This window comes from Coloeus monedula (assembly GCF_965178545.1).
Source record: "Coloeus monedula genome assembly, chromosome: 4".
Classification (NCBI taxonomy): domain Eukaryota; kingdom Metazoa; phylum Chordata; class Aves; order Passeriformes; family Corvidae; genus Coloeus; species Coloeus monedula.
In genome coordinates this window covers 31,156,597-31,181,330 of record NC_138784.1, presented here as the reverse complement: position 1 = coordinate 31,181,330, position 24,734 = coordinate 31,156,597, and the positions used below count along the sequence as shown (strand labels likewise).

General features: G+C 38.0%; 1 protein-coding gene across 5 annotated transcripts; it reads right to left on the bottom strand.

Moving 5' to 3' along the window:
- Nucleotides 1-601: 601 nt before the first annotated feature.
- On the bottom strand, nt 602-24,060 carry CEP83 (centrosomal protein 83). Of its 5 annotated transcripts, none has more exons than XM_082279960.1 (16): nt 24,028-24,060; nt 18,106-18,354; nt 17,593-17,743; nt 16,279-16,371; nt 15,871-16,002; nt 13,156-13,407; nt 11,782-11,913; nt 10,004-10,118; nt 8,404-8,548; nt 8,138-8,287; nt 7,409-7,484; nt 6,134-6,291; nt 3,269-3,398; nt 2,316-2,419; nt 1,428-1,647; nt 602-796 (listed from the first exon to the last, which is right to left on the bottom strand). In XM_082279960.1, the coding sequence occupies exons 2-15, from the start codon at nt 18,252-18,254 to the stop codon at nt 1,455-1,457; spliced, it is 1,980 nt and encodes a 659-aa protein (XP_082136086.1). In that variant the 5' UTR covers nt 18,255-18,354; nt 24,028-24,060; the 3' UTR covers nt 602-796; nt 1,428-1,454. The 5 variants fall into 5 exon arrangements, 4 of the variants coding, with proteins under 4 accessions (XP_082136086.1, XP_082136084.1, XP_082136085.1 ...); XM_082279958.1 differs by having other exon boundaries at nt 1,467-1,647; XR_014226336.1 differs by having other exon boundaries at nt 742-796; nt 1,362-1,647.
- Nucleotides 24,061-24,734: the final 674 nt, after the last annotated feature.

The window sequence follows — 24,734 nt, the reverse complement described above, 5'->3', positions numbered from 1 at the left end:
CTGTAGTTTCATGGTTCATCCTTTCTCCCCTTTTTAAAAATGGGAGCAATGTTTCTCTTTTTCCAGTTGGCTGAGGACTTCACCTGACTACCATGACTTCTAAACACACCAGCAACATCAGCCAGTTCCCTCAGGACCCTGAGATGCGTATCATCAGATCCCACAGACTTGTGGCTATTCAGCTTCATCAAATCATCCCAAACCTGCTCTTGGCTTACAGTGGGAGGGACTTGCAGTCCCCCCACACATGCCCAGAGGAGTGGGAACTTGAGAGAAGTGGGAAGTCTAGTGAACCAGGAACAAACTGTCTGTAATTGAATCCCAATATTGAGCCTGTAACTGCTGCTATGCCAAATATCACCACACTGGTAACACAAATTCAGGGCACAGCCCCATCATGAATGGCAACCCTGGATATTCTTTTTATGATTCCCAGTGAGAATGGGTACTTTTGTCTTTAGTCCAAGCAGTTAAACAAGTTGAGCCACAAAGGGGTAACTATGCAGAATATAGTTTATGCTATTCAGGCACATACAACCATGTTTTTGGCAAAATATGAAAAGCATGTACAAAGGGTAAGTTATTGAAAGCTGACAGCATCAAGAGTTTGCAGATTTTATTTGGAGTCCTCGCTTTGTGCTTCATCTTCTCCAGTGATCTTATTTCTTGCCAAGTCCCTGTACCCCATTACCCGCTCTCTAGATGGTCCAAGATCTTCCAGCTGTTTTCTTTGTCTGGTTTCTAGTTCTTCCAACCGCTTGCCAAGCAGGGCAAGCTCTCTTTGATGCTGCTCCTCCTTGAAATGAAAAGGAAAAAAAATGTGGCTCTATTACATTTTGCACACTTACAAGGGACCAAAATGAGCAATACTTTCATTTTCTTTAAGGAAAATAAAAACTGTGAAGTCCAAAACCTCCTTAGTTGTTAAATTTTACTCATCAGTGTTTTGTGGGTATTGTTCTGACATTCTTGATGAACAGCATCAGGAAGAAATACACTTGCAGCTGTTCATCCTCTCAGATGAAGGAGCACACAAACCTGAGGCCTCAGTAACCACAAATCTGTAAAGTCAACCTGGTCAACATCAGCCAGAGAGATTTTTACCCTCAGCAGCTCAGCGTAAGACTCTTTTAACCACACAAGAAATCAGCTTTGTAATAATGAAACTGTGGTGTGAGAACAACACTGTAGTATTTCTTGCTCAGACGGAGCCATTTAAAGCCTCTCAGGAGAGGGACAAAGTATGGAGAACTGTGTTAAAACTGCCCATTTGTTACATCCTGTAACATATCCTTTGTCTTTCAAGTACTCCTTCCTATTGCGAGGAAGGGAACATGTCTAGATAACTCAAAGTTTCTTACTTCTGTTTAGAGATGAACTACACCTTCCTTAAGGCTAAGGTCAGTATAAAAGGACTGTTCCAGTACCCTCTTTTGCTGTATTATTTTCACGACTTATATCACCACCTGAAGAAGGGAGAAGGATGCTTCAGGCCCAGGAGGCAAGGCAGATGATGGCATTATACCAACTGGATTGAGCGACGGTATGTTAGGATTCAGAATTATACTCCGGAATTCATTATGCCGACGTTGCAAGTCCTTTAGTCTCTTCTGGAGGCGAGCATATTCTTCAGAGGAAACATTCTGTCTAGGAAATAACAGATTTCTTATTGCTCAAAATCTTTGTTACCCCAACACAGCAGCACAGCTCTCCACAAGTGCTCTGCTGTTTAACATCCCCAGTTTCTTATCCTTACACACCAAAAGAACTGGAAGGTAGAAGATCTGTGTACATCCTTTTGCCTACATGTCTGTCTAAACGTACCTCTACATATTTAGCTACCTGCTCTATTACTGATTAGAATTTACACAAAATAAATTAAGCTTTTAATACCATTCACAGTAGTGAGTCAGAGAAGCCACATTAAATTAATTATTCAAATCAAGCCTGCCATAGGTGCTCAATGAAGAGAGAAAAACCAGGACTTTATATTTCAAAGAGGATGCCATGTCTGTTTCTCTTGCAATTCTGAAGTCTTTTTCAATTCCTTCTTTTAAACAGATTCCTGCAACTGTGTCTATCAGGTATTTTTTCTCTTTTTTTCCTCAAAGAGACAGCCCTGCAGTTGTCTCATAAGCTCTCAGCTGCCCATCCTAAATAGAATCTATTCAAAGAATTCTAGTGCTGTAAAGGCCATTAGACTTGACTCTGGTTACTTCTCTAGGTAGCATATATCTTCAAAAATACTTCATATTTGTAAGTCATACCTTGGGCATATGTAATTTTTCAAGATAAGAAGAAGTGAAGTTTATTACCTATTTAACACTTGATTTTCTTTTTCTAGTTCTTCCATCTTGGCTTCCAAAAGTTCTATTTTTTCACGCATCCTCCTTTGTTTATTGTCATTGAGAGTCTTTCTCTGTCAAACAGATGTTTCAAACAGCTAAGTAATACCTTGATAGATTAGATCCTGTAAAAATTAAATCTACATTACATGGTTTCAAGCTGTTACACTTTATAGGATTTTCTTTCCTTAAGAAGAGATGCTGTGGTGTTTGAAGGTGCTAATATTGCCATGCTGGGAAGCAGAAGAGATGGCAAATGATCCATAGTTGTGAATGAAAGAGGCACAGCTGCCAGTCATTTGTTGGTCAGTGACCAGCTGTAGTAGCAAACATTAACTGTATCTGACAATCAAAACAGTCACTCTTTAAATGACCATGTATGAGTAAATATAAGCATAAAGGCATGCTTCCTTCTTTTTTTCTCCTGTTGATCTTAACTTTCCATGACCTTAAAAGATACTGGTAGGTTAACCTATGTTCAATGTGTAACACTGCTAATTAATCTTGAGCTTTTATAAACAATCTGCCTTTTCTTTCAAATCATTTCATAAAAAGTAAGCTTAGAAGAAGAAATAAAATTTTAATATTCCATCAAGGAAAAGTAGCATCATTTGTCTAGTATGTGAAACATCACCCTCCCTCATCAAGGGGTCCACCTCTTAAATATCTATCAATGCACATGTGTGTGTGCAAAGAAAGCCTCACAAAATCTTTGATGGCATTATAACGAAGTTGTTTGCTCTAATATTCTTTTACATGTCACTTCAACCTATTTCTACGCTAATCTTGAAGAACCCAATATATTTAGTTATTGTATACAGTAGACTGCAAATAAACTCTTAATATCGAAACAATTTTAGCTGGCCAACATAAAGTTGAACTTCACACAGGCTGGATCGTTCAAAAAGGAAGAGACAACATGCCTTTTTCTGAGCAACAGCAGCTCGACACAGCTTGTTCTTCATTTGCTTGTATTTCTCTTCATACTCTGCCATGTGCTGAGTAAGCATATGCTTCTCCTGCAGCCATTCCATACGTTGGTATTCTAAAGTCCTTTGGAAAAACCAGGTTAAAAGATTAAGAGGTTATACAAACAAAGCAGCACATTCAGTTAATGCCTTAAGGCTCTTAAAATAGATGCATCTTTTCACAACTCCTACTTGTATATACTTGAATAATCTGATTTAAATTTGATTATGTTAACAATCTGTGACTATGACATTTGAACCTGTGCATTAACATTATTCTAGGTTTTGGTCAACCATGAGGCAAGTTTTGAAAACTGATTCCAAGAAGCTAATTGTTGGTGCCTTGTTGGATTGCTATGCTGTCAAACCACCTACAGAAAATTCCTCAATTCAGGTCAAATGATCACACTGGAACACAAGAATAGATGCCTATGCTAAACATTAGTTGTCAGAAGAGCTGACAACTACCTTCTCTAGGAGAGCAGGGTGTTGCCCTATGGGGTCTACTAAGTCTTTGTAACAAACTTGCTCAGGATGTGCTCCCAACCAGAACAAACACCAGCTCATCAGGAAGCTCCCACCAATATGGTTTCTAGATAACATTCCAGCTGAACACACACCACCAATGGCATATGTTATCTGTTTAGACCTTTGCATGGTTACAATATACTAAAATTAGGCTGTGTTCTCTAGCAGTGGATAGGAAAGGAGCCAGTTTCTCCATGCTGCCTTGTTTGTTTGGGCTATCTGCATTGCAAGTCAAAGCAGACAAGAACTAATGGCATATTTACTTACTGTTAAAAATTAAAATCAAATGGTGAGATTCTCTGCAGTAGATTTTAAGAAGGCCAAGGCTCAGTATTAGTGCATCCACACTGCTCCAGTCCTGAGCAGATGCAGCTTCCCTACAGGGACTCTGAAGCATCTCCATAAATTTCTCAGCAAACCACCTCTCCCCTCCCCACAGTAGAAGTATTGGGCATCATCCAGTCTCATATGGTAAACAGGGTCCTGGCCCATGTGTTACCTGTTACGGCTCTTTTAGTTGACCCAGCATGGCTTGTGCCTCACTCTTGACTGTAAATAACTGCTAGTACCCAGGAACCAAAGCACTTGGGGCAAGCACTGCTTAGCACTAAAAGGATTTCAGCTGAGGCAATGGTTAAAAATGCTTGAGGTTGGGTGTGGGGGTTTTTGGAGGTGTTCTGGGGGTGTTGTTTGTTTGGTTTAAATGCCACTAACATTGTTCCGAAAATGCTTAACAAGTGCCTGTTTGAGCTCTTCTCTGATCTGTATCAGTCTCATAGTTTGCCTTCAGCTCTTTTTCTCCTTTCACATTTTCATTTCCAAGCTTAAGATTGACACAGACAGACATGCACCTGCTTTGCCTACTTATGTTCAATGCTCAACTGGCATTACTTTATTTATCTGACACTTTTAATCTTATGTTCTCATCTTTTGGTCCCTATTTCACTTCCTCTTGCTTTGGTGCAACTTAACTCTTTGGTGTTCAAGCTCATAAGAATTTACTGAGCTGAAGAAGGATGTCCTATCACTCACAGATTTATAAAAAGAACAAAACATGTCCCAAGGCTCCCAGGGTAGCAATGGCACAGACCTGCAGGACTTACATGCAGGCTACAAAGCTGCTTCATTTTTGCAATACCAGCCTTAGTGCATCTCCCAGTACCTACATGCTTGTACAATGATCTCTGAGGACTGACAAGTTCCTTCCACTGCCTTCTCAGGAAAACCTAGTCCTGACTGGTTTGTGATCCATAAATATGTAAATGACACTGACAATCTCATTCAAGTAACAGCAACAATCTCATGCAACATATGAATACGCCTCCTTAAAGCAAACATCCAAACTATTTAATGTGCTAGTGACATACTCTGCAGTCCAAATGCAATACTACCTTCAAATGTTACATTGAAAAGCAGTACTTAAAACTAATAACAACATAGCAATTGCAGTACCAATTAGTAGCAAAAGAGATGTTAAAACAAAACAAAAAAGGCACATTATGCCTCTTGGAGATTTTATACTTAATCTGGGACACTGACTTTTTAAAAAACCCACCACACAATAATCCAGTACAAGTTAGACACATATTTGGTTACTAAGCTAGGAAATTCTGAAAAGCCATTTCAGACTGACAAATTAATCTTTAAATTCTAGGGAAGTGTTCATTTCTATACGAAATCTGAGTAAGATTTGGCTTCCTTCTGCATTTATTATCATATTTTGATGGTATGTGGTCAAGCTTGTCTAAAAAAAGGAAAGCGATTATTTTTAATTTTGATGAGAGGAACTAGAACATATCCTATCAGCTTTTACTTACCTCATATCAGCTAAAAGTATCTCATGGGAAAGGAAAAGAAGTATATGCACATATACTGACTGGGACCCTGGAACCTCATCAAAGCATAATACAATGCTTGAAAGCTTTTTTCACCCATGCAGCTTAAGCACTCTTAAAAGAACTGTCTGAAACTCTAGATCCATTTATACCTATAGAAGTTTGACATTCACTTCAATATAAGTAGAATTTCGTTTTATGTAAGCAGTGTATCTCACTAATCAATAATTAATTTTAACAGACATTAATAGAAACAAACTCCAGTTTTTAAAGCTGCCATGAGGAAAGCTTTTATACATGCTGTGCAACAGAATGCACAGCCATTTTGTACAACTGTCCAGTTATTTCCTGTTAATTTTAACTTTCTGACTTTATTCAGAATGGACAATCCATAGTTAAGTAATCCACATGAGAAACACAAGCAACATGAAAAGTAAAGCCAAAAGAAAAAAACTACTTCTCTGTTTCCAGTTGAGCTTTCTCTGCCTGAGCCCTTGCATGTTGACATTCTAGTTTCGATCTCTCCATTACTTCCTTCAGCTTCTGATTAGACTCCAGCAAATCATTTTCTGATTGAGAAAGTGTGGCAAGCTGGAGTTGCATATCATGTACTTGCTACCAAAACAAAAAAAGATTTTTTCAATTTCAGAAGGTATGCAAATAACCAGCAATTGATTTTGAGATACTGAGACAATAAAAAATGGAGACACCAATGGGCTTTAGCTTTTCATTAGCCTTTTTTACTTGTTTCTTTTCTCTTTACTCAACAGTTTCTCCAGAAGCTTTACAGTAAATCACTATGAGACAAAGGGTTTCTATTGCAGTTGAAGTGAGAAAGGTAGGCAGGACTCTTCAGTCATTGATGTATCCCCCAGAACTTGAGAAATCCAACACTTCAGCCCCCAGGGCTGAATAGAATTCGAGGACCATGCAACATTTTAGTAGCAGAGCTATGGAGCTATCCAGGCTCCTCTATCTCGTAACACCAATGTGTTACAGCCAGCAGTGACTGTACCAACCAGTTCACAAAATAAGGAAGCACTGAAAAGTCCAACCTCTGCAGCCAGCATATAGAAATGATCATTTCCTTTTCCTTTTCCTCCCTCCACATGAACACTGAGATCCCCCAATTTCTGATTTCTGGAGAAAAAAAATAACTGCCTCAAACTGCAAGTGCACACAGCTTGCAGAGTACTTTGATGCAAAGCTATTGTTGTTACCAACTAAATAACATCACAGGCGAGCAGGAGTTAAAAAAATTGTTTTATTTTCAACACTGCCATCAACTGACTCTGCAATAGAAATATACCTCTTTACACTAGTTTGTTCATTTATGAAACATCTGTTAAACACTTGAAGACCCTCAGATGAGAGATGCAGTATAAATGCAAGGCATTACCTAGAAACAATTTATAAGTCTCCATGGCAACTGAATCTCCAGTTAAATAGTGCATAACCGCATTCAATATATCAGTCTATAAACATTCAGCTTTGAAATGCCTGGTACCCACAAAACACATGAAGCAAAAAGCTGTAATCCATTTATAGAGGTCCAGGAAAGCATGATTGATTTCTGAACACTTCTCTCTTTAAATATCTGTAGTACACATTTTGTCCCCCAGGGAAAAAAAAAAAGCCTTAAAAATTCAATCTAATCTTCAAACACAGGACATGGTAACCACAGGAAGGAATGTATTTCTCTATAAAACACTACAATGCAATAAAACCTTACCTGTTTCAGATTAGCATTTTCACATTTCTTTTCTTCCAGCTCCTCTGTCTGCATAGCTTGCTGTTGAATTTTTAATCTAAAATTGTGTAAGACATCCTTATTTTTATCTAATCAAAATACCAATGTTATAAATTAGGAAAAATCAGCCTGACAAATAAATAGCATTATTTGAAAGGCTGATAAATATTTAACTAAAAAAATATTAAAATATATTTCTATTTGTTCTTAAAATTCACAGAGGAGTAAGACTTCTGGAGTTTGACTCATTTTATCATACTGACCTTCATACAAAAACTATAGTAAACCAAGTAAACTCACCACCATAATAACCAACTCAGAGACATTGTATTAGGATCTCAGCTTGCCAGGTGCTGCTATGGTGCCATTGTGGAAAGAGAAATGGTTTACTCTAACACTGGCACTATGCCAGCAGCTAGCACTGAACCAGTTTTAACAAATGTGTATTGCTAAATTATTACTTCCAAATGGTCATTGAAAATAACATTTAAAGGTTCAAATGAAAAGTGGTTTTTTCTAAACTGTTCATTTTTAATTCTGTGCTATTTTTTTTATATAGTGCAAAAGATAATTTTGCTTCATCCACTATAATGAACATTTCATAATGAAGATTTCTGTATCTATGAATAGCAAGCTTTTCTACTGTCTACTGTAAAGAAATTAAGGGGGGAAAATGAGAAATTTGTGCTAAGATTAGGAAAGCCACACTACCGCAAACGCTGAAGTTCCTTTTTGCTAGATTCTTCTGCCATCTGCACAGCACGTAGTTTCTCTTCATACTGATCTTTTTCAGATTGTCTCCAAGAATCTTGTTCCAGTTTCATCTTCTCTAGATCAGCTAATCTGTTCTCGAGTTCTAACCTGAGACATTATTCAACATGCACATAAGAATCACTACAAAATGCCAGAAGTGTTTAGTTTAAATTAACACAAAACAGTCCTCTTTTAGAAGTTGAGGAAGAAATCAGTAGACATACTTTTCATTCTGTAAGGCTGCAATATTGTCAAAAACTTCCTCTCTGGCAGCTTGCACTTTCCGAATTAGCTCCCGATCCTTTTCTACCAAAAGCACTTTATGACGTTCAACAGCTGCATTAAGAATTTCCTTGTCGGACAGCAGTCCTGCATTATACATTTAAAAAAGTTAAACATGTCATTATTGATAAGAACCTGATGAAATCCTGTATTCAAATAACTTTATAAATAAAAGGGAACTAAAAATCTCAATTCAAATGATAGAATGAATGGGGGAAGGGAAAAAAAACAGAACACAAGAAAACCAGAACAGATCTTTCTTAGTATAACAGTAATACTTCCAAAACTTTTGAGAAGTAACCATTACACTGGAATCATGGTCTACGAGAGTTTCTTACTTTAATATACAACAGTAATTAAACAGTTGATATTATTATAGGTTTAAACTCTAGAGGAATTTATACTAAGCACTTGTGTCTGGATTTCAAAATTTTTTTTAAATGTTCCACAATAGCCATGGAAAGGTTGAGCAAGGAAATTTTCTTTTTCTGGAAAAGTTTACTGTAAACAGTAACTGGTTATCAGTGAAACCAGCACCTGGGCTACAACAACTCACATATTTTAATCCACCTGTATTACCAAATAAGGCATTTCTAAATCTATGACTCTATAGGCAGGCACAAACGATACAAATTAAAATCTTGTGACTAACACCTGTGTTCAGTGGCAAATAAGCCAATATGCTTTAACAGTGACTCCTGTTTATTTAGCTAATTCAGTGATGCAAATGGAATTCCACAGTAATTTCAGGTTAACTTAAATCTTGTCAGTACTGAGTTTCCTACTTCATAGGGCCCAACATTTTTAGTTTGCAATATACTGTAAATATATTGTCAATACAGAGAACACCACTTTTTCGTTGCTCTTAGCGAGCTTAATATTAAAGCAAGTGAACAGAAGCAATTATTTCAGGAAGACAGAGGTACTATTTTGGGGCTATGGCCAATCAGTAAGAGGACAGTTCTCTTTAGAGCTGTGTAGTGATTTAAACACAACTAGTACTAGAAAGTTTTGGCCTTTTCACTCTAGAAAGCTATTTCAAGTTGCCTACGTAGTCAGCTGCTTCAGGTATCTTAGAACAATGCCTATTTCCTTCAAAGAATGAGCTAGGTACTGTATTTTGTAAGGCAGCCTTATTGAATGGGTATCAATTCCACAGACACAGAATCAAAAAGAAAAACCCCAACCACTGAAGCCCTACAGCACATTAAGGTTTCAAGCAGAGAGTGAAAGACTCTGGAATTTAGCAATAATAGAAAAAAATAACCATATGAAGCATATAATTTGAAATAGATTATGCTCAAGTTGTGTCACAAATGCACTAATTTACATAAATGTAAAACTGCTCTCAACTGTTCTTCACCTAGCAGAGCAAGTGAAACACACAATTATTTCAAATACCAAGTGAATTGTCAGATCTACGACCTAGACCAGAAGCAGAAGGTGAAGGCTGCCAGGGAGTGTTCAGAGAAAAAAAATCATTATATTATTCTAACTGGAAGTAAACAGATGAAACAATTACAAAAGAATTTCATACTTTACCATCCATTTCACTTTGAATCTTGTTTCTCTCTCTTTCTATCTCACTCTTTGTTCTTGCTGCCTCCAGTTTGATATTTGTTACTTCCAACTTATGTGAATGTTTAAGTTCTTCTACCTGTGAATTAGAAAAAAACAACACCAAATTAACTATAATAAATTTATATATATTTACTTCACTTCTGACTAAAGATACCTCAGAGTCAAGCTAAAGTAAAAGTAAATTTAATCTCCATAAGTAAATCAAAACAGTGATACTCAGTGCCAGAATATCAACTACCTCCCCAAGAATTTCAATTTGGTAACTACTTATAGTCCCCCTGGCCTCCTGGAGTGCTACATTACTTTCCCAAAATCCAGGTTTTCACAGTTTTAAAGTGCATTTTAAATCAAACACTTCTCTGCAGACACCTCAAATGGCCTCATAAAAGTAGGAGCTTTAAGAACATCAAATCAAAGAAAATTACTGCTTGCATGGAAACTTTCTATAGTTTAGGCATTTGAATGCAGTAATTACACGGTCAATGAGAATTAAATATCTGGAGGAAAGCACTTATAATGAAAATCCATTCACAATGACAAATGTAATTACAACCTGCTAGCATATACAAGTGGCAAAAGGTTAAGAATGACACAGTAGCTTATTAAGTAACTACATGGAAGATTTAGGTGCTTATATACTAAGTTGATAACATTTCAGGGCAGCTTGAAAAGATTTAAGGTGGTTTTTTTAAGGCAGAAAATCCAGAAGACAAACACATGCACCTGTGCTCAGGAATAAGTTTGAGTGGGAACAGAAGCAGGTGAAGGATAGTATAGTAAAGCTTCTATTTTCCTCCCTTTGAGAAACAGCAACTGGAACATTTTATTTTGTCCTACTTCTGGAAGGGAGCAGAGAAAACCAGTTGATACAAAAAGTAAAGACTGTAACAATCCTCTATATATTCTGGGAGACTATTGAAAAATGTTAAACACAAGTTTTCCGGTCCTATTTAGCATTAATGGGGGACAAGTATGGCATAAAGAGGCTTTAAATAGTGGTATAGCTATATCCTATTCCTATGGTAAATTAGAACGTTTTTAATGAATGACCAAAATTAAATACTTAGCACTCATAAATATGCACTGTAAAAAGATCTCAAAAAAAAGGAAAAGTGTACAAACATAGGAAAAAACCTCTAAGATCTAGTGCCAACCAAAGTTACTCAAGTATGTTTTAAGACAATGGTCTACTTAAAATGCTATGATGCAATTCTGTACAGAAATGTTTCTGTACAAGCTATGCTGGCATTAGCCCAAGAAAAAGGCTATGCTAATGTGACTACCCTGCTTCTAATATAACCTAAATCTTCACAAGTAATTCCAATGCAGCTCGCTTCCTGTAGCTAACACAGCCCATTCAGAGGATATGTTTTAAGATCTCCAGAACCCATAGCTCCATTAAAAAAAAAAGGAAATAAAATCAGTTTAAAGCTCTAAAGGCTGGCTGTTTTCATGAGCATTAAAAACATGAATATAAAGATACCTCTTCAAGTCTTGTTCAAGAAAAAGATCTAGAAGATGGAATAATAAGAACAAAACCTCAATCTTTAGAGATACTTTTAGGTATGATGTTTCTCCTGAAAAGTCACATTGTCTTTTAACTGAAACTGAGGGGAAAATTCCATACCTATTTTAAGTCACAGCAGAAGACATTGTTATTTTATTCTTAGTGCAAAATATAAACAGAAAAACATAATAGGATGTGAAAAATGTATTTCAGATACCAGAAAAGTACTTACTTTAGCAGCTAAAGAATTGACTTCTCGTTCAGATTTGTGAAGTTTGCTAGTTAAGAGAATGTTTTGCTCATGACTCATCCGCAGTTCTTTCTCAATTCGATCAACCTGTAGTTCCGCAGACTTCTTTTCTGCCTTGAATGAAGGAAGTATTTTTAAGATTTTTGGAGCTGAGTTGCTGTTACTCATTTGAAATGTTTGATTGATCTGGGCTTTCAGATATTACTGACTCATTATAATATATAATATGATATATAAATATTCATCTTTGCTCAACCATATATTCCAATACAACAAGGGTCTTGAATTTTACTCAAAAGTCACAACTGTTTGTACTAACACCTCCTACACAGGATCACACACATTTTCAATCCTCCTTCATAAGGAGGTGGTGTAATCTGACTTGCTTAGGAGGCAGCAGGTGTGCTTACCAGTAAATTACTGGGCTGTAAACAGTGTAACTACAAATGGTGCTCAAAAATGTATAATATGCTGGCCCATGCAGTTGCACTGACAGAAGAATTAACATCATGGAGAGGAAATAAAATGCAATTACTGTATTATAGACTCAAGACCCAATCTTTACTGAATATCAAAAAGGTGATCTAATATATGATTTCACCTTCCTTTTTCTGAGAATTTCTATTTTCGGCAGGGCACTCTTTAAAGTTGTCTAAGAAGATTACAACAGTTTTTAAGTTGAGATCAGAGCATTTTGTAACTAAGGTATACAGCACTGATAACAGTAAAAAAGAAAATTAACCATCTATCTGCATGCTACCACTGTGCAAAGAATCTACATGAAAAGGCTCACTACCTAGGGAGGTAGCAAGAACAAGCAGAAGGTCTGAGGACCACAGATGAGGAATACAGTGGAATCCTGGGGAATGTACAACAGGCCAGAAATACCAGTTTCTTTAAGGGAGAGCAACAGCCAAGAACTAAACAACTGCAGTAATGTGTTGGGGAAAGAAGAGGCACAGGTAAGGAAAAAAGATGACAGACAAGGAAAGGATTAAAGAGAGGAGTATCATGTGACATTTTTGAAAAGAGTAAAGAATTTACGGATTATTAACATACTGGTTTCTAACTCCAGCCAAGTGGTAAGTGCTGACATGACCTTCTTATTGACTACAAATACGGATATCACTCGCCTGTTTAGAAAGGAGATCATTCAGCAGAATCTCTCAGTTGAGAGACTTTACAAAGTTGAACTGGCAGTGCATGACTCCCAGTCAAGTACAATTTGATTTTAAATCTGAAATGTACAAATTCAAATTGTAGAGTCAATGGCCAAATTATCAGTGACAGTTCTGTCAGGCCAAGTGTTATTGTTACTACACTCTACAGGGACGCAAAACAATAAAAAAGTCTTACCTCTAGAGACCGCATCATGGTCTGCATCTCAGCTAACTGTCGTGCTTGTACTCTTTGAACATTTTCTGCTTGCACACCACAGTTGTGTCTTTCTGCTCTTAGTTCTTCTACTTCTGCTTCTAAGGCTTTTAATTTCTGACACAGTTGTGCCTTTTCTCTAGAAAGTGCCTCCACACGTTTACTGTCCCTTGTGGGATCAATGCTAAGCAGCTGATTATGGAGTTCTTCCTTATCTTTATCCAGTCTTGCAATCTGATAGTTGTTAATCAGAAAAATAAAAAGCTCTTACATTGGTTATATGTCAGGCAGCAACAATTACAGCAGTTAACAATTCAGAAAAGAGCAGCAGTGGACATCTAAAATATTAAGAAATTACATTAGCATTTGTTTTCTTGCTTAGAATAGGAAATTCAAAGCAAGACCAGCTGAATGCCTATAACTAGTGGGGTCTTTTTGAGAACATTACAGAGTGCAATACTGATTGATGTCATCATTAGCAAGATGGATGATGGCATGGAGTCACTTTCAGCAAGCTTGAGTACGACACCAAGCTGGGGGGAAATGGTCAATCTGTTGGAAGGCAGAACTGCTATCCAGAAGAATCTGGACAGGCTGAAGGAATGGACAGAACTGGGTCCTCTTCAACAAGAGGAGGAAGTCATGTATCTGGGATGGAGTAACCCAGTGCAACAGTACAGGCCAGTAGCAACTGTCTAGGAAGCATCTCCATGGAAAAGGATCTGGGGGTCCTAGTAGACAATAAGCTGAACATTAGTCAGCAGAGTACCCTTGCAGCAAAGACGGCCCATTGAATCCTGACAGACTGGCAGAAGGATAACTAGCAGATCCAGGGAAGTCATCCTTTGTCCCCCTTCCAGTACTGGTAAAGCTGTACCTGGAGTTTGTGTCAAGTTAAGATGGCCACTAGGATGTTCTGAGGGTTGGGAAACATGACATATAGGGACAGGCTGAGAGAACTAAGCTTCAGCTCGGAGAAGAGAAGATACACAGTGATGGGAAGAGAGGCCACAGGCACAGTCTGGAAGATGTGAAGTTCCAATTACATATTATGAAAAAAGCTTACCATGAAGATGGTTAAATATTGAAATAGTCTGCCCAGAAAAACTATGAAATCTCCATCCTTGCAGATGTTCAAAACTTGGCTGAATATGGTTCCAAGCAACCTGATCTCATTACACTTCAATATTTTAAGCAGGATTTTGGACTAGAAAGTCTATTCCAACTTACCCTATGATTCCACTGTTTTGTCATTACAACAGAACTCATTTCTCCTAATAACTCCAGACAGCCAACATGACTAGGCCCCAACAGATAACAAATCAAAAAAAACCCAAAAAACCCCAAAACTCCAAACCGAAACCCAATAACAACAACAAAACCCCCAACTCTCTCTTACACAGTAGTACAAAAGGTACAAACTAATCTGGAGACTGTAATTAACAAACATATAAATACATAGACTGTTATGTTTCAAAACAAGTTACATGGATTGAATATAATACTGAGGGCAAAAGAGTGAGAAAGAAAGGTATGTAAGCATTCTCTCCATATTTGGAGACTAGTCCAAACTCTGATCTGCAGCAGTCCTTTAAAAGTTTCACTAGCATTCTCTATGAACAAACCCAATTTCTGCAGCAAAAGCCCTCAAAATGCCTTTTATGAGGAGATTCAATTGCATGATATGCCCAAGCCATCATTTAAGAATTAGGATGTTTTTATAGCCTCCTTCTGCTAAATGACATGGAATGTTAAAAAGCCCTTGAGAGAAACCAGATCACACTGTGCCCTGGGCTCAAGGTAGTTTCATTCTGTGTAAGTCTGCTAATTAGCTGCAGGACTAGCATAAACTCAACAAGCCCATGAGAGAGGCAGGCTGTAAAGCAGCATGTGGGTTTAGCTCCAGGAAGGACAACTGTTCTGTTTTTAATGCACTGCATTTGCAAACTTGGATTGATTTTGAAAGTGACAATTGCTTTGATTTGTGTCTGATGTTTGGAGTAATACATTCAAATCTGGCATCTTGGAATATATGCTTCCAGACAAATACTTAAATGGATATGCAAATGACATCTGCAACTCATTTACAATGCTGTATATATTTAAAACATAAATAAGCTGGCAATTTATTTAGCTACATACACTTTTGAAAGTCTGAAGAAATGAATGAATAGTTTCTTCAAGAGCTAATATAATTGAAATAAAGTTAACCAGTTTTCAGTATCCTTTTGATTATCACCATCATGATCCAAACTAGGATCATGACAGGTACATTGCAAAATGCACCCTTATCTGCTCTAACAATACCTTACCTTCCTTGATAAGCTGCCATGTAAGTAATTTAAAGTCTAAACTTACATTGGCTACTCAGATAATTTATTAATTTCAAATTAGCATCATGTCTCAAATTCCATCACAAATGTGATTAAAAACAGGATTAAGCAAACATACTGGCAATCATTTACCAGAAAGCAAGTTATTCTTACTTTTAATAGCAGAAATAATATTGCAACCCATCACTGAACAAATCTACAGAGGCAGCCTTAGGTTAAGTCACAGAACTGCTTTGAGAATTCAGAGAATAGAAACAAACATGAAATGGTGTCAAACTGACAACCCTTCAAGTACCAACAGTTCCACAATGTTCAAGCAGCTTTGTCAGAGACGTTTTCTAAGCTACTATAATGTTCTACGTACCTCAGCCTCATATTTTATTTTCTTCTCTTCTAAAATATGTGCATGTTCTTCCTTTTGATGTTCAAATTCTGATTTCAGAAAGGTATGTTCATAACGAAGTTTGTTATATAGTGTTCTGTATTTTTCTACTTCCTAAGTCAGACCAAAAATACCAAAAAACCAATTAAAAGTTTTCAAATTTATTTCCTTCAAATGTCCATGCAATGTTCCTATTGTTTCACAAGTTATCTTTGATGAACTGAATGCCGCCTCCTCCCTCTTCCATGATTTCATCCTTCCCTGCCTGGGACAACAGTACCACACAAATAATGTCATACTTTGCTCCCCTTTCAGTTTTAATTTCCTAAGGTTTTAGGAATAACTATAAAGCAGCAATCATGAAATAGAATTTCAATACTTATGACTTACATTTTCTAGCTTCTGATAACGCTCTCTCATAGGAGACTCCAATTCCTCATATATTTTTGCTTTTAACAGTTCTAATTTTTGAGGAGTTAGCACCTTAAAACAGAAAAGTATCACAAATAATTATTCATATTCAGTTATTTACACTGTGATAGGTCACATAGCCAGGAATAAAGTATTTCAAATATGATTTTAGGAATTCTACTTAATTTTCTAGGCTTTTCTAAAGAAATTTCAATAGTAGTTACAGAAGCAAAAAAACATATTAGTGAACTAAAAATATTCTGGAAGATAACAGAAGCATTTAGAATATCAGTAGTTATTGGTAAAAGCAATGCAAGTTTCAGGCTGAATTGCCAGGAGATTTATCTCCTTTGTGGGGGATGGGGGAAGGAAAAGCAGTCTCACATTAAAGATAAAGAATTAGTGTCTAGAAAAACTTAAACAGTAAGTGAACCAACCCTAAAAGATCAAAATGAGCAACACCAAACAATTATTTGCAAAACACATTAGATGTGTGTTCTCCAATGGATATGTGGTACTGGTCTGAATGAAAAAACATCAGGAAAGAGTCCTTGCCTTAAACTCCATTCTGTATGGTATTTTGTTAAAATTTCTTGGTATGGTTTACACAGCAAACTATCTACCAAGAAGCACAGTTTAAAACAAAAAATTTCATCCACAACTGTGACATATTCTAATTTATTCTACTTTTCTTTCACTTATCTGTACCCTGAAGTCCCTGGAACTAGTTCTAATTATGGTACTGAGGTGCATCTCCTCCATTCAGAGTCTGGGATCCTTCGATTAGAGGCTATATTTGTTTTCTAAGAACATGTCCTGCATTAGTTTAAGGAAACAAGCAGTTACATAGAGTGTCATCCAAGTTATCTTAAATGTTGAGGAGCATTTCTGTTTGAATTTTGTTTGGGATTTTTTAAGAAAAAGAAAGAAGAAAGCTGTCATCGTGAAGAGAAACAAATACCTATTTTTCTAGTCACTCATCCTAACAGGTTTAGGCACCTAAGTTACCCTCCAAGGCAGATGATTCTCCCCTTAACAGCAGAGCATGCACAGATAGAGACTGAGGGTCTTACACAGCACCTAACAACAGGATTTGGATGATTCAGTTAAACAAGGAAACAGTAATTTCAACCCAGTCACTCCAGAGAAGAATCATTACTTGGATTGGGTGGATTTCAACATACCTGAAATATATCCAAGCTGGCTATATACACACTGCATTAAGAGAAAAATATGCATGGTCCTACTACAGGATAAAAATACATACTAAGTCCTTCCAGTAAATTATCTTACCTGCATCCTCACTTGTTCCAGCTCTTGTGTTTTACCCAGCAACTGATCTTGATATTCACTAATAAGCTGCTGAAATTTGTCATGTACAGTCTGTTTTTCAACTAACAACCGTTTCAGTTCATCTTGTGATTTGGTATAATCCTCTTGTAATCTGAAAGATAAAATGCATATTTACTTTATAGTCACCTTTTAAAATTAGACCTTAAAGCTCAAAAGACTTACACACAGAAGCAAACATCCGAACATCAAATAAGAACTAAGCTATTAATATTCTCTTCCTGTAATACATTGAAAAGTTATCCCATATTTACAAGTATAAAAAGTACTGCAGAAACATCATCTGCAATGTCTTAAAGGTACTTTGAATTGTTTATTTTCTAATATGAACAACACTCAAATCTGTCCTTACACACAGAAATAGCTGACACACAACACACATACAAATAAATCCCTTCAACATTTAGCTTCACCTTTTAACAGCTCAAAGAGAGAACCTTGTTTAAATTGATGTACCTTAGATGTTCTGCCCTTACAGTTTGATAATTTGCTTTATGGTATTCACTTCGCATTTTTTCATCCATCAAAAGTTTTAGTATTTCTTGTGAATTAGCTGCATCACCATTTTCACCAACAGGAGGAAGGAGACTGCCCAAACCATCCATTTTATGATGACTGTTCACGATGAGTATGGAGAAGATAAATGTATAACTAATCTACAGGACCATCCACTCCTTCCACTGACATCTTAGAAGATCAAGACACCTGAACAAATACAAGGACATGTAATTAGCATTCAAATACATTCACAATTCAAAGGTTTCACATACTGTTTTTGCTTTAAGTACAGAAGAATCCTGGTTCTGCTGTAACTCAGATTAGAAACCTTTACTGAAAGTGCAACTCTTCTCTGTTCATGCAGCCTGCCCTTAGAAGTAATAGCCCTTCCAGGGACATAGAATACACTTAAACATGAAGGTCATTTGAGTCAATACAAAATAAGAACAAGCACTACTATCTGACAGATTACATTAAATGTTATTTTCACTTATATGTTATGCTATACACTGAGACTCCAACTATGATGCCCTAATTATGCCTTGTTAATCAGAGTTCAAGCAGAGGCCACAGACAGCAGACACATACAGCTTTTCTTACTAGTTATTAAAGTCAAAGACTGTCACACTATCCTAACAGGTTGTATTACTCAATACCCACTTTTTCAGCTGGAAGAAAAGCAGATAATTCTGTATTGAATTCCTATCAAGCCCTCTCTGGAGAAGAGTTAAGGTGTCAGGGACAGCCTGGAAGACACCTGCCCACAGTTCAGTCCTGAAATATGTAATTGATACATGTCACTTCCTTATTTTCAAAGCTTATCTTGTGGTTTCTTGTGACCTTTCCAGAAACAGTTTTGCAAAATGTGATAATATCAGATTGGTGTGAGGAAAGCTGCAAATCTAGAGTTGCAGAGAAATAAGTATTCTAATACACCCCATTAGTGCTTTTTGATATTTGAAGCAATAGGTATTAATCTGATCATTACTGACATTTCTACAGGATCTGGGAGAAGGAGGACTGTAACTGAATTTTAGGGAAGTTACAAAGCTTTGAAACCAACTACTCTGTCATTTTAGCTTTTTGCATAGCTGGACTGATGCCTAAGAACTCCAGGTCTGCAGCGTGCAAAGTGTACCTTTGTACAAAGTAAAACTCAAACAGAAACAATGTTAAATCTCTACCATCACTACAAATACCTCACCTTCTTTATATGCACAGTTGCATGTATGTTTTCTACCATGGCACTCCTTCATGGATGTATCTTAAACACTTACAATTTGATTTTATAAACCCCTGAACTATAAGCAAGAGGAAAATCTGTCTTCCATACAGGAAAGTAACACCCATTCCACTAAGACATGATAATGTCAAGAAAACTTAAATGTAAGACTTTCTTTCCCATTTTTTCTTCCTCCATTGTTAAAATGGGAAAAGGTCAGAGAAAAATCTACTACTTATAACACTAGTCTAGGCAAAGCAACAACAGCAACTTCGTATTCTGCTTTACCCAAATTTGCTGAGAGAATGAAGAGGAAGAAATCAGAATAAAGAACATTCTCCTCCATGACTGTCCTATATGCACAACCAATTTCAAATATTCATAAGTTCTGAAGAACCTTCTAATCAATACAATCTCTTTTTCATCCCTGAATTTTGTTGGCTGTTGAGAAACAAAGGACAACAGCAAGTTTCAAACTCAATATAAAGACATTTTCAATTGTTAAACCAGCAGCTGGATGAGGAGAACAGGTCAGTGATGCTAAGGACAATAAATCACATGAGAGGACAGAAAGGTCTGGTATACAGAGAAAATTCAAGGCAGCATGTCCCTAAGAATTTCTAAGCATATCAACAGGGTTAACATGATCACTATTAAAAACAAACAAAAAAACCCCACACTACCAAAAAGAACAAATCAAACCAACAACAAAAAACCCCCAACAATAACAAGGCAACAGGACTTTTCTCCATCTCAAGTCTTTGCTTTCGTATGCTACAGATACTAAATGTAACTATCAAACTGTAAGCCAAAGCTCCGAATTAGGAACACACCATTTAAAGTTGAGTCTGAATCCTGCTGCTTACTTGAGTAAGAAGTATTTCTGAAGTGGCAACATGGATATAAAGTCAAAGACACCAAGAAAACACGACGTTTTCTGAGAGCACGTCAGCCAAAAGATAAGCTGAAACACAGTCTTTTGTACTTTCTATTCCAAGCTGCTGCAGGTGAGAAGTATATTCTTTCCTCACAGCTCTTGCTACTACCAAAAAGTGCAAAAATTATGAAGCAAGACACACACCTGGCCACGTATTCATATGCATGAAGATTTCATGAAAAAGATAAACGGAGAAAAGAGAGGGAGATAATTACAGTTGACAAAACAAGGCTCCAGACTGCAAAAACCTAAGCTGTATTTAAGGAAACAAAACTATTTTGGCTTGCAGGGACATCTAGCGGCAAATGTCGTGATTTGCATTCCTGGTGACAACTGAAACACAACAGCGATTTCATTACTTCGTGAGAGCTCTTTCCTCGAAAACACAAAGAGCAATTTGTAATATTTAACCTATTCACGTTCTTACAGGCAAAAAAATTTTTGTTGTTTTGGGGTTCTTTTCCCCACATCACTTCAAATAACTTCTAGCAGTAAACTGTCAATAGTCAACCACATTTAGGGATACAAATACTGTAAGTGTATTACCAACCAGAATCTCTTCTGTGCTAATGGCTAACAGTACTTGCTCACAGTCAGTGAACAGACCTTAAATAATCTTCAAAATTACACAAAGACTACACCCATAATTTTTGAGAAATACTTTAAAAGAACACTAGGTTCTTTCTCTCTTGGAGATGTGTTCAAGAAGTAGAGAAGCATAAAACATACTTTAAAGAAACTAAAGCTTAATTCTACACCTAAGCTATATCTAAGCTTAATTCTACACCTACATATTTGCCAAATTTTATCAAGCTACCAAACTGCAAATTTGTATTAGTTGCTCCAAACTCATACTATGAAACTTTAACATAATTTTCCACACGTATAAATATAAAGGTATTGGTGCAGAGTCCTGAAATCTAGGAAAAGAATGCTCTGTAGGTAAAACAGCAATACTTACTGTAGAATAGGTAAGTGAAGCAAATCAATTACATTTCTAAGAATCACCTTTGTTTTGCCTTTTTTCTCCAATTATTTCTTCTCCTAAAGTGAGAAACATTGCTGAAGTTCCTACTATACATTTCCCCTCTTTAGAGCTGCGCATCATGAGAGGGCTTTCCTTTAGCAAGATTTTTCAGCTATATTATTTTAACTTTTTGTTTACTACAAGCTCTTAAAATAGAGAGAATACTTGCATTTAGAGAAAAATATGATGATATCAATATAATTTTATTTCCTTATATTAGTTTTTATGGTACTTCATTTACAACAGCAAGGCTTCCTTCTTGCTCACCTGGCATAACCAAATGACATGGCTGCACCATGTATTGGTAATTCCCCTGAGTGCCATACATAACTCACTCATGGCTCTCTTTTCCATACCATAGCCACACTTAAACCACTTAAATTTACCGTGTTTGAACACTGTTTTAAACAATTAGAGGATACAATAAATATAATTTTGCAACTACTGATGAAAAAACTAACAGTGTTTAGCCTTGTGCCATGTTTTGCTCAAGCAGTAAAACTCTCAGTAAAATCTGTGGAAGTCAAAGAGCTTCTTCACACAATGTATGGTCTAATTCCTCTGCCTGCTTCTGTCACAGCTCCAGACCTCTTTATTTGCTCTTTCTTTTTTTCTAATTGAATTAACCAAGATCTTGTGAAACAATGAACTATTTGCCTTAAAGAGTGACAAACTCAAAGAAAGCACAGGCTCATGAAAGCAACTCTTCAAACATCACCCCCTTCTCATCCCTGCTCAAGAGTCTACAGTAAGACCAGATAATGAACTAATGAAAAAGTGTAATCCAGCACAAGAGCTCACTGTCACCAGGAACAGGAGGTTCCACTCCTCATTTCTTTATCCCCATTCCTGTTTGTCATTCATCAGACCCCTTCAAGAACTGTTTTAACTCAAGAAGCCAACACACTCAAACAAGCAGAAAACACTCAATAGTTCTTCTGTGAGGTCAGTGAGTCACAAGAGCTCATGGAAAAATCCAGCAAGCGACATCATCAGTGAAAGTGGGCAGCTGGTACGGACTAGGGGAAAGGAACAAAGAGCCAAGTAAACAGACGAGGAGGAGCAAGCCTTTCTCCTTTCAGGAGCAGAGAGATGGCACAGCACAGAGCTCAGATGTTCACAAAATCACAGCCTTGGACTAGATACCCAGATTTTAGACAGTCACAATTCAGTGAAACAAAGCCTATCTTAAAGAGCTACACAACACACTCATAAGAGATCAGACTTCCCGAGAACACCAAGTGTGTAAGAAAAAAACCCCAAACCCCCTTCTACATAATTTGGGAAATGTGACAGCACACTGCATATTAACAGTAGGGCTAGAAAGTTCCATAAGTTAGACACTGGTCAGATGTTAGTGTAGAGAATCCAGTGAAAAAAACCACTTAATACATCTGTGCACCTAAGTGCAGAAATTTGGAGAACATCTGTATTACAGAAGACATCACTCTCATGCAAGCTACTATCACTCCCTCCACAACACTCACTACTCAAAGTACAAATTTCAACAACAATTAACTATATATTACTGCAGTGTCCATCCCTACACATGGCACACAGTACCACCCTTTCAGTTTCTGTCTTATACTACAGATCCAGTTACTTATTAGGTAAAAAACAACAAACAGGGTTCTCTCTTAGCTCAGAGTTAAAATTTGTGTTTTAGCCAGACACTAACAAGTGAAACTGACAGAAACTGATCAGTTACTGATCAAACTGAATTTTGAATAGGAGCTACAGCTGGTAAATTGAGCTGTACTCAAGAGCAGCCCATCTACACACACCACGTGTGTTTTCCACTTTTTTTTCATGGCAAGAAACCTTCAAACACACAAACTTTTGCTCACTAAAATCTCATTCAAAGTTCTACTCGGGCATACAAATGGCTGCTTTTTGCAAATACTTCTATACTTCTACAACCAAAACTCTTCTGAAAAATCACTCCCCTTTCATATTGACTCAAAAATCGAGATGTTCAGGCAGGGCATAGGTTTCATATTAGTATACGTATCCCACACCTCCCGCAGGCAGAAACATGATTTTATATACACTCTACAGTCTGGACGAAGATCGAGCGAGAGGCCAAGCAAGCTACTTAAGTCACCACGACCTTTTCGCTGTTAATTTTTTTGACTTATGGACGTAGGAGCTCGGTCAGAGGCACAACACTAACACGGCAGACGCACATCCAGAAGCACAGGAAAATAATCATTATCGTCACAGCGCACGTGGCTGAGGATCGCTGGTGAAAAGCAAAGCAGACAAGCGTAAACACTTGAAAGCCTGCAGCGAGCGGGCTCCTCCTGCCCCTGAACTGTGCCAGGCGACCCCGAACGCAGCAGGCCACAGAGGCCGCAACAGGCCGTTCCCGGAGGCGGCACAGCGGGCACGGAGGAGCGCTGGGATCTCCCGCCCCGACTGCGCGGTGACAGCGGCCCGGGCCAGCGCGCGAGGGGCCCGAGCAGAGGCCGGGGGGCCTCCCCGCCCGTTCGCCAAGAGATGCGGCCCCACGCCCACAGAAGGGCCGCGGCCAGGCTGGCCCCGCTCACACCCGGCCGCGCTCACAGCCCGGCTCTCCCTCACAGCCCGGTCCTCCTCACACCCTGGCTCCTCCTCACACAGCGGAAACCCCCCCACAGCCCGGCCAGGCGTGGCTGCCGCCGGCCCGAGCGGTTTAAAAATGGCGCCTCTCACCTCCCGCCGGCGGCGCCGCCCGCCGGGGCCCGGGGAGCGCGGGGCACGCTGGGAGCGTTGCCGGGGAGACGGGCGGGCCCGGCAATGGCGGGCGGGCCCGGCCCCGGGAGAGCCTTGGGCGCACGGTCGCGGTGCGGGCCGCTGCTCTCGGCCAGAGATAGGCTGCTACAAGCAGCTCAAATACTGTGAACACCATCTTCTCGTAAACATCCTCATTTTCCCTCTAAAGTCTCTTTGACTGAAGCAAGAGATTGAACGTCCTGATCGGTATTGGTATTCCTCTAATAAAGATAACAGCGCTTTAATAAGGATTAAAATTGTTTTCAATTAGTATATTAGAAGGTGGGTATTAGTGATGACACACACACACATACCCAAAGAAAAAGTAAACAAACAAACAAACAACCCAAATGTCACATTTGCCAGCAGCTGGAGATTACAGCTGCAGTCACTCCCCAGAGGTGGCTGCAAGCTGATTGTGTCTAAAACATCAGTGATTTCCACAGCTACAATGGCGAGAGTTTAGTGCTTTCCTGTCAGCCCGACTGTGCAGACCGATGTCGCTGTGCAGGTTTTCATGTAGGTTGCACTTGTTGCAATGTTAGGAGTGATATATCAACAGTATTCCATCTATACCAATGTACACCCATGGGGAAATAAATAACACCACAAGGCTCTGCCGTGAATTAAAATTTCATTTTTATTCA

Coding starts and splice junctions, on each gene's coding strand:
- CEP83 (XM_082279958.1), bottom strand. CDS start 18,254: ATGGATGGTTTGGGCAGTCTCCTTCCTCCTGTTGGTGAAAATGGTGAT. Junction 3,399..6,133: donor GCTCAACTGGAAACAGAGAA/GTAGTTTTTTTC, acceptor GTTTTTCCAAAG/GACTTTAGAATACCAACGTA. Junction 1,648..2,315: donor GAAAATCAAGTGTTAAATAG/GTAATAAACTTC, acceptor GTTATTTCCTAG/ACAGAATGTTTCCTCTGAAG.